We start from the raw sequence: 15,773 nt of genomic DNA, 5'->3' as shown, positions 1-15,773 counted from the left end.
ACCCTTGGACGCTAATTAACACCGGAGGCCATCGACGACCCACCTGAGAGGAAAGGTGTGCTTTTTAAATGTTTTGAATTCAGATTACTGTGCAGAGGCGCAAGGGAGAACGGACCCCCATGATTCTATATATATATATAAATATGTTATTTAATTCTGATGCCATTGAAATAAAAATTCAGTCAAAATAGACGTGCCTTTATTAATTTCAGCGTGTTTCATACCCTGTAAGAAAGAGTCAAGCCGTGCCAGAAATATCTAGATGGTCCTCCCGATACCTATAGGTTCGATGCTTGTCGTTTCAAACGTATTTATTAACTCGATATTTCTTCATGTTTTACTACAGGAAAGAATTGCCTTCATGCACAATGCGTACATCAACGAATTCTTGTCAACGCCATCGCACCACTGGCGGCATGCATCGTGGAATTCTGTTCCATTCTACATATTAAATTTGGTGTCAACGCCACGGCGCCACGGCGCCGGTGGATGTGTTGAAATTACGAGTAATATATAAACACACACACTTGTAAATTGTAATCCATGCATGTCGAGTCACCCAGTGAAATTAATAGACCAATTATCTTTACCACTTGCAAGAATTTTACTGGAGAAGTTTCTGTGCTCGTAAAAAAAGAGTTCTATAGGCAAAGTATTGCATTTAGTCGCTAAAAGATGCTGGAAAAATCAAAATACAAATTTACTAAAACTTATATTTATCAAAATAAAAGGGAAAACAAGATCAAGGAACCATAAAACAGTAACGTATGCACTTCCAATATGAAACCCAACTTCTATCTCTTTTATATATATATATATATATATATATATATCTCCTTCCGTCTTCTTTTCCATATCAAATGATGAGATCTTATCCCCTCCTTAGTCCAACTCCAATTTGCCAGAAATAAAATGGAAGAGAATGAATGATATGGTGTGGAACCATTCCGGCGCTCCTTACCACCGGCTAGAACCAGCCATGGCCTTTCTAGAGATCAACGCTCAAACACCTAGAAACAAACCACCACATAATAACCCTGAAATCATCAACAACAACATCCAGTTCTAGCTGAACCCCGAGCAAGAAAGCAACAACAACCCACAAAGAGAAAAATCAGCTGCTGTTTGGACACGACGAAGAAAGATATGCCAAAGATCTCTGTGTGGAAACGACGAACCTTCATAATTTGGCAGAGGAGATGCGCGGCCTGTTGATTGCATTATGTTCACGTGGACGGAAAATGGAAGGATTAAATGGGTGGTCGACGGGAGCACCGAGGTATATGATAAAGAGGATAAGTTTTTTCATTCCCTGGAAATTAGGATCAACACCACTGAGCTCGGACAAGATGATTAAGATGGGTTAAAATCAAGCGGGTTGAAAAATGCCCACCGTACGTTGTCAGAAAATCCTAAGTGTATATAATCGTGGCTGGCTGTTGATGATCATTTGCACGACTGTGCAGGAGTTGATGAATTCGCGAACAATTTCTTGCATCTATTATTATTATTATTATTATTTTTTCATTTATGAAATCCATCTATAATCTATTGAATTTGATATCAGTGATATGTTTTTCGTACATATCATGCTTGATTCTTTTTATCCATCGCGTGTTAATTTCTTATGCGCCAATCTTCTGAGTTTAGTTTTCTCAGGTGGAAAGATTTTGTGCAGGGTACATTACATTGCTAGTTGTTGATATATAGGTATTTATTTTATTTACTTTTATTTTTTTATTTTTTAGGGGGTGTTGAAAGATATGTATTATTTCTAATTGATATATAAATTGAAGTATATGACATCAATCAGTGCTGTTACATTACTAGAAAATAATAATAAAAATAATCATCATTATTTCTCGATAAAAAAATATGACAAAAAATTTTAATAAAAAAGAAAATAACATTTGAAAAATAAAAAATAAAATTTTTTATCAGTATTAATAATATATTAAATTACTGATGAAATTTTTTTCATTGAATTTAAATTAAATTAAAAATTTACTGTTGGTCTCTTTTCCCATCTCTTCTTCTTCTTTTTCCTCAACATTGAACAAAATTCAGTAACAATTTTTAGTTTTGTTTGTTTTTGTATTTTAAAATATATTTTTTTAAAATAATTTTTTATTTATTTTAAATTAATAATTTTTTAGTTTTTTTAAATTATTTTAACGTGTTGATATCAAAAAATAATTTTTTAAAAATAAAAAAAATATTATTTTAATATATTTTTAAATAAAAAATATCTTAAAAAATAATTATAATTATATTTTCAAACATGATTGTGGAGTTACTCGCTTTTATCTATCTACTTAGCCAAACCCAATAATTTTGATTCCCTTCCGCTTTGTATCTACTTTGTTTTTTGGGCGACTCGCTCCTTTTTTCCACCTTTTTCGTAGTAGCTGAGCGGGCGAGTACACAGCATTGACCTTGTTAGCATATTTCTAATAAAAAAAATATGCTAACAAGGTAATTAATTTGGTTGAAACTTTAAATTGATCCACGACTTGATTAGATCTAAAAAAAAAATGTTAACTTTAAAACGATGATAAATGCTGCGAACATGCTATTATAGAATAAAACAAGTGGTAGAATGCCTGGTTCCTAAAATGATATTTAATTTGTATATAACATAAAATAAAAAAAATAAAAAAGAACTAAAATGAAGTTATTGATAAATTTCAAAAACCAAAATAACATTATTTGAAAATTCATTTATTAATCTTGTAATGTTAAGCAATCACTAAACACCTTATGAGTACATGCACTTGTACTGTGGTATCTACTTCAATTCAACTCAATCCAGTTCAATCAATAATATTCTATCTACCTCAAGTTTAATTTTGGGTTTTTCTTGAGAAATAGTATTTTTAATTTTTTTTTAGAAAAATAGCATTAGCAGAAAAAATTAAAGAGAAATGACCATCGTTTTTTTTTTTTTTTTTTTAGATTTTCTCTTGAAATATATATTAAATTTCAAATCCAAACCCTAAATTTTAAAATCTAAATTTCAAATTAAAACCTTGTAGAATTTGGACTAAATCCTAAATTCAAACCTTGAAATTCATCTAGAAAATCCAAAAATGACGCCGTAGTCTTTGAGGACATCACCTTCCGGGACATCCTTTTCGATTCGGGAAGTTGGGGGGGGGGGGGGTTTCGTTGTCGATTCAGCCAGAATTCGGATTAACAATTCCTTCCTTTTACACTTCACAACAGAAGGAATTTTAGTCCAAGGAGGCCATGGGACCTTCGTATCTAGTTGCTTCCTAGGACAACATTCTACTGTTGGAAGGGGTCCAGGCGAGAGAGATTTTTCAGGCACTGCCATTGACCTTTGGAGCAATGATAATGCAATCTCAGATGTTCTGTTTTCAGCAGCCATTGTTGTGTTATCAAGGGGTCAGTCTAACATTCCACTGGTATGGAAACGTTAAAGTAATGGTACTACCCATGAGTTTCAAGGTTTGAATTTAGGATTTAGCTCCCAATTCAATTCTATAAGGTTTAGATTTAGAGTTTAGAGTTTGAAGTTTGGATTTGGGGTTTAATACTAGGGCATGGAAACGTTAAAGTAATGGTACTACCCATTAATTTACGGTTTGAATTTAGGATTTAGATCCCAATTTTATAAAGTTTAGATTTAGAATTTAGGGTTTAGAGTTTTGATTTGGGGTTTAATAACTAGGGTTTGGGGTATGGATTTAGGTCCCTACTGTGGCTTTTGTCATCTTTGAAAATTGCATGCTGTTAGACATCGATGATAGAGTTGGTACTTTATGGTTGATTCATTGAGAAAGACTTGTCCTTTGTGATGCAATGAATTTTTGGCGGAAGTTTTGGTCGGAAACTTGGATGCTTGTAATGTAGGATTTTTGTCTCAGCATCCAAAAACTTGAAACTCAGAATATTCTATTTACTGGTTCTGCATTTTGGGGTTTTCTGATAATTTAGGATTTGGGAGTATACGGTATAGGCTGTCTCTAGAGATTTGGGAAAATTTTCAGTGCAAGAAGAAGCTGCATCAAGTTAAATTTTGGAAAATTTGACTAAAGAGTGCTTAAAAAGTGAGGATGACTCTGGGTGAGAGAGCTGACATAAAAAATCCAAGCATCATGGCATGGGTATTAGATGTTCTTCACAAGATTCCAATGAAGCAAAATAATGAAAACAAATGCTCTTGCTGGCTGTTAAATTTGTTGACATTGTGTTGCATGCAGACCTTGTACTGAAGAACAAAAATGCCAAATGTAGAGTGAAATGCTCATTTGTATTTTACATCTCAGCATGCCTGTCTAATGACCGCTAACCTATGCTAATAATCAGTTGAACTTTACCGAGCATTGAAACAGTAAATTTTCATCGCTGGAAAACTTTTTAGATCCATCACATCACCATGGCTAACCATGTCCTTGCATCACAGGGAAACAGCAGGATGTGGTCTTTTGTCCTGATCATACCGTATTCTGCTTTGAAAGCATAATGATAAGAGTGAATGTGGCCTTTTCTAGTCTGCATTTTTAGATGCATGTCAGATATGATTGATGTGTTATATTAGCTAATCTGAGTTTAAATTTGTTGGAATTCTGTTACTTCATTTGTTTTTAACGGTCTTAATTTTTAATATTTCAGGGTGTTCTGAATGTGGTTACGGGGAAAGCTCCTGATATTGGCAATGCATCATGTGCAAGTCCTGAGGTTTTCTGCCCTTCGTCAAATTTCTTCTCCGTTTTCTTTATGATAGCACAGCATTGTCCTGGTCAGAGTAATTGTGTATCCAAACGACATAATGTTGATATTTCTTGCTTTCTACATCTAGTTCAGGTAAGAAAAATCACTTTCACAGGATCACCAGCTGTGGGAAAGAAGTTGATGGCTGTTGCTGCTGGAACTGTTAAAAGGGTATGCATAGGATGCTAGTATTGATGTGATGAGGTTTCAGAAATCATCTTGGCTAATTGTCTTTTTCCTTGATATTTCCTGGTATCTTTGGAACTTGATGGGAATGCACCCTGCATAGTATTTGATTATGCAAGCCTAGACGTGGCAATTAAAGGATCGGTCCAGTTAGAGTGGTTCCCTGTGCATACTAATACTAATTGTGGTATTGTCCTGGATATTTCTGTGCATGCTAATGCTTGTTGAATTTGCTTGTTTAGACATATTGAGTCACTCGACACACCAAGCCTCCTAAACTCAGGAAATCAAAAGGCTTCATCCGACTAGGATGGATTTTGGTGCTGAGGATTGTTAATTGTTGGTTGGACATGGGGTCCATGCCTCCTTGTTTGGAAGTGTAACCTTTTGTGTGAGTTACAATGGTGAGGCCATTTGATTTACTGGGTTTAGGGCAGCCTTTTGGTGCAGAGGCTTTGATATAGGATTTTGAGAACATGTTCTTTCCTCGTGATATAGCTCTTTGATTTGCTTGCATTATTGGAAGGTAATGTCATAGTGATGCTAATCTTAAAAATCCATCTCATATTTTGCAGCTTGCAGCAAAGTTCTGTAATAGTGGACAAACATGTGTTTGTGCAAACAGAATAATCGGGCAAGAGGGTATCAAACTACAGAACTAAAGCCATTGCTTTCTCCCCTCTGATTCCAATTTTATGCGTAATATGCAGCCATTTTTCTTTGTGATATACTGTGCCTTTACGTGCAGGTATCTTTGACAAATTTGCAGATGCTTTTTCAAAGGCTGTTCAGAGTATGCAAGTTGGCGATGGATTTTAGTGAAGGTGTGGCGCAGGTAGGGGTTGTAGCTTGTTTTTCACTTGTAGAATCTCAATTTGTGTGAAGCTAGAGTGGTATTCCATGTTTCCTGGACTTAGCAGTTTCTAGAGATGATGACATTTCAGTGGTTGGTGACTCATGTTAAACTGCTTTATGATCTTTATTACTCCCTCTGCCCCAAAGAGTTTGTCCATCTTTCCATTTTGGGCTGTCCCAAAATTATTGATGACTATAGTAATTATCGCATAATTACTGTTCATCATGCTATAATATTGTTACTAACCAAAAAATCCATGCCTGCACTTGGTAAAAAATAATTGTGGTTTATATATTTTGTAGTTACAAACCTTGATCAACCACTTCGTTTATCAAACCTCTCACCACTATCCCTACAACAATTACTTGACGTGATTTAACTCTGCAATTCTAAGCTGTATAATCAAAGCTGTCCATCATCTTTCTTACGATAGATAAAAAGGAAAGTGGTTGTTGTTCTTTGTTGTTCGCTTACGGGCAGTAATTTTACATTCTCTCATCTCCAGTACAGCTGGTTGAAACACGTAGCATACCAAAAACTAATGGATCCACCTTTAGGCTTTGGCATCTATTCATGTGCACTCATGTTTGTGTTTTGGCTTACGAGCTCATCCTTAATCCTTGACATGTAAAATTTAATTTGCAGATTGGAGATGAATGTGCTTTGACAAGCCAAACTGGAGGCCTTGATTTTTGACTGGGGACTAATCCAGGTCGGGGGAGATGACTGAATTGAAAGCTCCTGAGGACATTCAGAACTACATTGTTTACCAGCTTCATTGTACAAATACAAATGTACATTTCTGTCTCCTATTACCCTGGTTTTCAATTCCCAGAAAACCAGTTCTTGGTTTACTTTGCACCGCTTTTACTGCCATAACGAGGCATTCTTTCATGCTGTGCAGATCATTTATGTCTGCGTAGGCGATATGAACAGAAAATGAGGTCCAAGATTTGTATTGGTCAACTTTTGGATCGTGAGTGTAGAAGATGACCGACCAGCAAACAGAGCATCACAGCATGTGAACGTAATTAAATGCAAATTTGAACCATTATCTCAGATAAGTTACTATTTTACAGAAATAATAGTGTTTGTTTTCTTCTGGGTAATGCTTATCCTCTCTGTCCCGTTTCTTCTCCTCAAATTTGGACTTGCTGTTATTTCCAATAGTCTTAATTAAAGAGAAGAAAGTTTCCCTAAACGAAGGAAAAAAAAATGAAGAAAAACATTTGAAAAGGAAGTAGGCTAGAAAAATTCGACAGCCCATCTTGTTTCTCTTTAGTACGCCGGCCTAGCAATCTTGCTTCTCTATCCGCATTGAAAAAGGAAGTGGATTAGAATCTTCTCGTGGGGCAAAAAAAAAAAAAAAAAAAAAATATTACATCGAAGATACATGGTCAGGTTTGAACTAAATGAGTCCCGTGTGTGAAATTTTAATTTTTTGTTTTAGATTATTTTTTTATATTTTTAAATCATTTTATATTAAAAAAATATATTATTTTAATTTATTTTTAAAAAAATAAATTTTTTTAAAAAATAATTTTTATTGTTGTCCCAAATACCCTCTTGATCTGCTATTTCTTCCGTGCATATCTGGTATGTATATTATTAATATAATCTTATTGGAGAAATTACAAGCCAAATCTTTTCAAATTTTAAATGTATTTAATTTTTATTTTTTTTAAAAAAAATATTATTACACCTTTTCTAAAAAAAATTAGGTATAGATAGAACTATGGTTTCTTTTTCCTTGCAAAAAGTTTATGATTTCTTTTGTATTACTAAAATTAACAAATTAATTCTTCCAAATCCTTTTTTTCCCATATCGTACATAAAAATTAACTAATTGAGTTGAATATTTCTTCTTTCTTTTAAATAAGGGGTTAATTTGTCTACAAATTGACGATGCACGTGCGAGAATTACTAGCATGGCATTTGAGGAAATCCAATGGTGGAAATGTCTTCGTCTAGTCTGTAAGATCATTTAATCTCTCCCTCCTGTTTCTTCTTTTGAATAAACTCTTAGAGCGTGTCAAGGGTGGTGTAGATATTTTTTTATTAAAATAATATTTATTTTTATTTTTAAATTTTTTATATCAATATATCAAAATAATCTAAAAATATTAATTTAAAATAAAAAATAAAAAATAAAATTATTTTTTTAAAAAAAATACTTTTAAAATACAAAAATAAAAATTCTTTTAATCTTCTTTATTGTCGACATTGTACAGCGTCTAAGCACATTTCAAGAGAACAGGTCTAGTTAATTAATCCATTTTTGGTGATAATTAATATTCATGATAACATCCCCCTGTTCTTGATGAATTAGAGAGAATCAATAGCAATTATAGCTTCTTGATTTGGTTGCAAGGAGTTTCAAACATGAATTTAGTACGTGTTTAGTTCATGACATTTTTCATTTTAAAAATATACTATCACGTAACGTAGATATATAATTAGTCTTACAAATGATTTGTGGAATATTTTTAATTGATTATTCTAGTAATAGAATATTAGAATGCTAGCCGAGTGAAACATCCCATCCCATCAATTGATCTCTCGGGATGGAAAAGACATTATGCTAATTAATTATACAATAAGATATGGGTCCCTCAAATTCACCTTCAAAGGAATATGTTCAATATTCCAGAGAATATATTCATTTTAAAGATGCTTGATATTCAAGCTAGCATACCCCTGCAACTAAATGAATAGTTTTAGAAATATAATTGTGGTTGTTTTTTATAAAGTATTTTTTATATAGAAATATATTAAAATGATATTTTTTTTTTAATTTTAAAAAATTATTTTTAATATCAGTATATTTCAAATATAAAAAAATTAATTTTTAATAAAAAAAATTTAATTTTTTTAAAATGCAGGTTACAATCAGTTTTCAAATGCTATATATGCCGCCCACTTTCCCACTTGATTAGAGGCTTCAAGCATAATGAACTACAAGTTAAGCCATTACTTTGCTTGCTTATATTATAAAGGTATAGCTAACAGTGGAGCAATGTGTTGGTCCGTAACGTTAGGAATCTCCAAATCTAAATGAAATGTCATCTTTCACGTAAGGATTGAATTAAAGGTGTCAAAATAAAAAATAAAAACACTTTCTAGTCAGAATTAATTATTTTAGTTTTACCAAATCGTGTAGATGTGATTATACCAAATCGTATAATTATTATATGGCTTCCAAAAAGAAAAGAAAAGAAAAAACAACATTTGAGATCTTTTACTCTTTCTCTTCATGGATATATATGCACTTGAAAAAAAAAAAAAAAAAACTCTTCGTAGATACATACGATTACGAGTTTGAGTGTGGGATCTGTTTGGTGGAGGGGAATCTACCTTTGATTGTCAGAGACGGAAGTATTTATTCCCTTTTATTATATTTCGGAAAATGGAATTCATTTTTTCTCTCTCTCTCTCTCTCTCTCTCATGATTTTCAAAAATAAAATCTATATATTATAAAACAAATAAATATAAAAATAACATTTCATGAATTGACGAGAATTAAAATTTTTAAAAAGAAATCTGAACATATATTTTTAAAAAATAGTAAACAAATTGGGTGGAAACCCTAATCAAGTAAATCTCTCCCCCGTCTCCATATCCAACTTGGAACAAACCAGGTTATATTTTATCCGATTCATGATGAAGTTAAGTAGATAAAAACCAGATCCCATCGCATGTACTTAATTAAGTAAAACTGCCGTCCTATGTATAACCCACCTTGAGCCGCCCCTTTCCCGTCCCGTAGCACTTGTTCTCCGTGAGCGCGCCGCGGGACCCGGCGTCAGCTTTGACAGCATAGTTCCTTTGCTTGTCATGGTTTGGATGGAAGCAGAAATGCATGGAAGGACAATCTTCAATTCCACAAAAGTGAAAAAAAGTTGAGCCCAGCAACAAAGCTTTAGAGGAGGAGAGGTCCCCAAATCCTGTCGTCAAAAAGCTCCTTACTCAAAACCCTGCTAGCTTTATGCATTGATGTTCACGTCCTCACATAGTACCACCCATAGAAGAGCACCGGAAAGTTGGTTCCACCTTATCTGGTGCTTAACTACATTTATCACCTAATTTAAGTGCTTATATATATATATATATATATATATATATATATGTATGCTGCATTGTCAGAGCTCGTTTGATATCGGAACTAATGAAACTCCGGCACAGAAAGCAAATCTATAGCCATGGCAAGAACCGTCCCCACTGATCATATAAAGCGTAATTAACCACGTATAAAAAGGATTTTGCGTGCTAATCTGTTGATCTAATTAAGAGCTTAAAAGGTTAAAGAAACTAACGACGTGGCTTAATTAACTACTTTAAGAAAGAAACAAGAGATTAACGAGGCATTCTTCAATTGGTGTATATTTTGGTCGATGGGGTCTCCGTTGTTTCATGTTGTGGAGGTGTAGTTTCTAATCCTTATCAAGTTATTCACTGTACTAATGGCTAGAAAAGTGATAGGAACTGATCAGATGCTGATAGAGGCATGAGCACACGTGTGAAGAATTTCATATATCATCATGAACGATGCTCATAGAGATCAAAGTTATTCCAACAATCAATTACCACGAAGGTCTGGCTGGATGATTGAGGAGTGTGTTCTCTTTTTTAATTATCAGAAATCCAAGTTTTAGATTAATCTGGGATTTTTTTTTATGATTTTTTTATAATCACCAATATCCCAGTAGAAAAGGATAAATTTAGTATCTACACATTATAATATTATTAATATATGATTTAGAGCATGTTTGTTTTTAAATTTTAAAAGTATTTTTTTAAAAAATTTAAATTAATATTTTTTTACAATACCAAACAACTCTTAGAAAATATTTAAACAAAGTAGAATGTCAAGATGGTAATTACAAACATACTACAGGCCAGATACATTCTTGCATGGAAAGTCTCACGAATAAATCCAGAATCTAGGAGAAAAGCAGTATTCCATATATTAGGGTTTTAAAATATCCTCCACTGGAATTTTCAAGTCAAACCTCTAAGCTAGTGATACAATTACATCACTCTTTCTGATCAGTGACAAATGCACATGGATGAGGTCTCCTGGGCTGGACATATGTTTCTAGACTAAAGACTATAGCGGATATTATTCGTAAGCTGGAGTTCTAGAATCTTGATAAAGCTAATTTATTAAATTTTCAATAAACTATATTGGGTCTACAGTACTTTAGTTCTGACTTAATTAGAGATCAAGTTTACTCCTTTAAACTAATTAATATACATGAATATGAAGAACACACAGCTATATATAGGCAGAGAGAGGGAGAGCGCAGGAAAACCTTTTTTCTAATCAAATTAAGAATAATTAGATAAGTATAATTATGACAAGAATAGGAAAACATTTCCAATGAATGAGTTCGATAAAAGCCTCGATCGGACCGAGATAGAGAGACTGTCTTAATCATATAAAGCATCATTAAAACCTTTTTGCTGCCAGTGACATAAATTAAAGCATGTCTTTGTGTTCTAAACCATCTTGGCAATTATAATCTTCTCGGTTCAGAATAAGCTAAAAAGTGGATCGTCCTACGAAACAGGAGAAATGATGACAAGTGACCACCCACGCACAAAGTAATGTCCAGCTGGTAAGATCTAGGTTTATATACGCAGAGCATGGCTCTAACTCCCCCCCACCAAAAAAAAAAGAAAAAAAAAGAGAGGTGAAGAACAGCACGTATTGTGGTCATCATGATTGCGCAATAGGGCCTCAATTCTTTGTTTTTTGTTTTTTTTTTAAAAAAGAGGCCTCCATTCTCATACCTTAATCCGAAAAAAGCTTCACATGTAGAAGAATAACACTATAAAAAGATGTACTCTTCTTTTGGTGATAATAAAAGGTTTTCTACTCTCTCGTATCTGACAACACAGGTATATACATCCACCGCCAAACATAAAGATTCTCGCCCTCTATATATCTCTATGAATTTAATTTCTATTCGGAGAGGACACGACCGAAGTAATTTGGCAAATGTATTTCAATTTAGTGTAGATTGATACAGTCAAGAGAGAGGGAGAGAGAATCTTTTGACAAAGGTTGTAGGGCTGCACATTGGGATAGGTACTTCATTTTATAATTATTTTTTTTCTTGGTATATATTATTATACATTTTATTTGATGCAAAGATAACTAGTCTCCTTTGCTTTCTACTCGTATGTGTGTGAGAGAGAAACAAATCCGAACCTCTCTTCTTCTTAAAAAACGCACCCTATTCTTCCATATTTGCATCGCATTTGTTCTTGAATCTCTTTGTATTCCCAGGGTCTCTTAGAGAGAGAGAGAGAGAGAGAGAGAGAGAGAGAGAAGGAGAGAATGTTCCATACCAAGAAACCCTCAAGTATGAATTCCCATGATAGACCCATGTGTGTTCAAGACTCTGGTCTTGTCCTCACCACAGACCCTAAGCCCCGTCTCCGCTGGACTGTTGAGCTCCATGAACGCTTTGTGGATGCTGTTGCTCAGCTTGGAGGCCCTGACAGTACTTGATCTATCTTTTACTCTTAAGCAGCCGATCATTAGTTATTCCTGTTTGATTATTTGTGTTGATAATTTTCTAGCTTCAATCTCTCTAATACGTGTTCTATTGCCTTCTCTCACGCCCCTTTTGTCCATTCTTCATCAAAAAATTTGCAGAGGCCACTCCAAAAACCATCATGAGAGTCATGGGTGTGAAGGGTCTTACCCTTTACCACCTCAAAAGCCATCTTCAGGTTTGAATAGGACAACCTTTGCGCCATTTTCGATGTAGCGTTGGCTTGATTTCATTCTTTCTTTTCCTTTTATCTTTAATTTTCCTTTCTTTAATGTTTCTTTTCTTTTAATTTAGAAATTCAGACTTGGAAAGCAACCACACAAAGAATTCAATGATCATTCAATCAAGGATGGTAAGAGAGCTAGCTATGCCATCCATCTATCTATCTAGGGTTTTTGTTTTTATTTTTATTCTCTCGGTTGTTAAAGGTGGCAAGGGAAGATAGACTCGGATCCGAGTCCTTCCTTTTGCTTTACGCAGAGTGAGTAACATTAATCTAAATGACGCCAACCTGTTCCATTTCTTCCCTTTTTTTCACAATATTTTGAGTGTTATACAAGCACAATATAATGGGATCAAAATGATCAGACTGATTTTGATCATAATTTTCCATGGCATGCATGCAGCTTCGGCGTTAGATCTTCAACGAAGCGCAGCATCTTCATCCGGCATGATTAGCCGCAGTATGAATGAGTAAGTATTACATGCAAAAAAACCAAACAATTACGAATTTCAGCGAGCTGAGGCCTAGCAATTGTCCCCTTTTTTCTAAAGATATATAATAACAATATAAGCAAAGTCGCTTAAGTTTCTTTTTTTCATTTCTGTGGAATATGTGTGTGAAACTGTATATAACAGTAACTCACACATGATTTATGCGATTAGGATGCAAATGGAGGTGCAGAGAAGACTGCACGAACAATTAGAGGTAAGCACAGATCAATTGTTCCTCAACTTCACCTCCACCCCACCATCCTTTTTTTTTTTTCATTTCATTAATGAAGACTGTCTATATGGACTTAATTTTATGCACATAAATTAACGCCAGGTTCAAAGACACCTTCAATTAAGGACTGAAGCTCAAGGAAAATATATACAAAGTTTGTTGGAGAAAGCTTGCCAAACCCTAGCAGGTGATCAAGACTTGGCTTCTGGAAGATACAAGGGAATTGGGAATCAAGGAGTTCCTGATATGGGTGCAATGAAAGACTTTGGTCCGCTGAATTTTCCACCATTTCAAGACCTTAACATTTATGGGAGTACTGGCCAGCTTGACCTTCTACACAATATGGATAGGCCATCACTTGATGGTTTCATGTCCAACAATCATGACGATATTTGTTTGGGAAAGAAGAGGACCAATCCTTATGCTGGTAGTGGCAAGAGCCCTTTGATTTGGTCGGACGATCTGCGTTTGCAAGATTTGGGATCGGGACTGTCATGTCTTGGACCTCAAGATGATCCTTTGAAAGGTGACCAGATCCAGATTGCACCACCATTAATGGATAGTGGCCCTGATCTGGATTCGTTATCTGGTTTATATGAAACAAAGCCAGTACATCAGGGTGATGCACTGGATGAAAAGAAATTGGAAGCATCAGCAAAGATTGAAAGGCCATCACCAAGAAGAGCACCACTTGCAGCAGACAGGATGAGCCCTATGATCAATACCAGTGCGATGCCACAAGGCAGAAACTCACCATTTGGTTGAAGCTGACCTATGAATTATGTAGATGTGCATGTAAGTGACATGATATTAATTATTAAGCTCTTATAAGTATGAGATGTAGGGTTTTTGGACTGGAAATTAAGTTACTAGCAATTTATTAAATTAGGGTTTCTACTCTGAGCTAACACAATGCCATGTGTGGAAAACAATCCAGTCAAATTGTGATGAATTGACAAATTACATTAAAATTGTACTTGTTTTGGCACTTGGTTTCAATTCTTAATTTTATCCCTCACGCGTCTTATATTTCATGATGGTTTGGAATGTGTGGTAGCATATTGACACTTGATTTGTTTAATATATATATATTTCTTGAAACATCCTATTTTTATTATCATTTTGTTGAATATATTTCTTCACAACTCCTATTATTATTATCATTATTGTTTTTTTTTTTTTGTAATTAATTAAATCGCCTATCCCATGCGTTCGGTGTAAATGAAACTTGGAGTTTTCCATCTATCTTCTTGATCTCTTCTTCATTTTCATTTTCTCCGTCCTCCTCTTATCTCTCTTTTCGAAATCGATCGGTAATTAAATATTTACCAGAACCCTTCTAGTTAATTAATTTGTGCATAGAATGATGGAAAATGCAAGACCTACGGATTCTTGCTATCACCCTTGCTCCTTTCCTTTTCCTTGCATTAAATCAAATTCATATGTGCTTAGCTAATTGCGTCCATTCAAAAGCATCGGGGTATCATCAAACTATGTGACATGGGAACGACCGAGATAAGCCGATGTTTATAAGTTGCATTAATTAGAAAGTCTATATATGTTCAAATCCTGAAAAGAAAGAAAATTGTACAATAAAAAATGCCATGTTAATGTTCCTCAAGGAAGAAAAGGATCTAATGACTTTAATGTCGAAATGGGAAAGCCCGGGCCGGCTCAAATATAGGCATGGCCTGTAGATCGACAATTTGGATGAAGAAAACAACGGAAAAACAAATGTTATAGAGAAATATAAAATCATTTATTAAGTATAAATTTCATCTTCTTTATTTTCTTAATTGAAATAATAAAATTCAACACAACATAAATAGCTATAGGTCTTTATGCACAGTTTTGGATTAAACAATATTTTACCTGTTAAGAGCATTGTAAAATTATCCATTGCACTTCACTAGCAACTTAAACTCAGAGATAAAAACGTTCTTTGACAAAGAAAAAAGAAAAGGCACTCCTCTTATAAGCAAGTGAATTTAGCATCACATTAATTATGACCTCTATATGTATATATAAAAGGATATGAAAAAGAAAAGAAAATGAAGCAAACATCATGAACGAAAACAGAAACTAAGCAGCGCCTTTCTCAACCAGCAGCTGCAAGGTCCGGCGAATATCATCTTGAATAATAACGAAGGGCAAACCATAGTTAAATAAAAACGGCAAAACAAAAGAAGAATTTCCCAAATTTTGAATAAAAACAACATGTAATATTAATTTATGTAAAACTAAAACCATTTGTGTGTGTGTGTGTAGCATGGATCGAGGAGTGAAATTCATGACATTTTCTTTTCTTTTTCATATCCTTTTATATAGATAAAAGGGTAAGTGTTTGCTTGAGAGTTCGTTCTGATGGGGGCTTTTATTCGAAGCTTGTACTTGTACAATGTCATGTTAGTTCCATGTGGGTCAATGGACATCATGCCTGTTACTTTTTTTCTTTCTTGATAAGCAAAAGGTTACGAAGGACGA

General features: G+C 34.1%; 1 protein-coding gene and 1 pseudogene across 2 annotated transcripts; both read left to right on the top strand.

Moving 5' to 3' along the window:
• The first annotated feature begins 2,821 nt into the window (after positions 1 to 2,821).
• On the top strand, positions 2,822 to 6,917 carry LOC118055758 (succinate-semialdehyde dehydrogenase, mitochondrial-like; annotated as a pseudogene).
• A 5,019-nt stretch (positions 6,918 to 11,936) lies between these two features.
• On the top strand, positions 11,937 to 14,323 carry LOC118055759 (myb family transcription factor IPN2). 2 transcript variants are annotated; one of them, XM_035067743.2, is made up of 6 exons: positions 11,937 to 12,289; positions 12,445 to 12,521; positions 12,638 to 12,695; positions 12,970 to 13,036; positions 13,202 to 13,271; positions 13,392 to 14,323. In XM_035067743.2, exons 1-6 carry the CDS (start codon positions 12,124 to 12,126, stop codon positions 14,052 to 14,054), a joined length of 1,101 nt encoding a protein of 366 aa, XP_034923634.1. In that variant the 5' UTR covers positions 11,937 to 12,123; the 3' UTR covers positions 14,055 to 14,323. The 2 variants fall into 2 exon arrangements, with proteins under 2 accessions (XP_034923634.1, XP_034923635.1); XM_035067744.2 differs by having other exon boundaries at positions 11,940 to 12,289; positions 13,229 to 13,271.
• The last annotated feature ends 1,450 nt before the right edge of the window (positions 14,324 to 15,773 follow it).

This window comes from Populus alba, chromosome 8 (assembly GCF_005239225.2).
Source record: "Populus alba chromosome 8, ASM523922v2, whole genome shotgun sequence".
NCBI classification, from domain to species: domain Eukaryota; kingdom Viridiplantae; phylum Streptophyta; class Magnoliopsida; order Malpighiales; family Salicaceae; genus Populus; species Populus alba.
Note: the sequence above shows the minus strand (reverse complement) of the source record. Positions and strands in the feature narration are given on the sequence as shown.

Coding starts and splice junctions, on each gene's coding strand:
- LOC118055759 (XM_035067743.2), top strand. CDS start 12,124: ATGTTCCATACCAAGAAACCCTCAAGTATGAATTCCCATGATAGACCC. Junction 12,290..12,444: donor TCAGCTTGGAGGCCCTGACA/GTACTTGATCTA, acceptor AAAAATTTGCAG/AGGCCACTCCAAAAACCATC. Junction 13,272..13,391: donor GACTGCACGAACAATTAGAG/GTAAGCACAGAT, acceptor AATTAACGCCAG/GTTCAAAGACACCTTCAATT.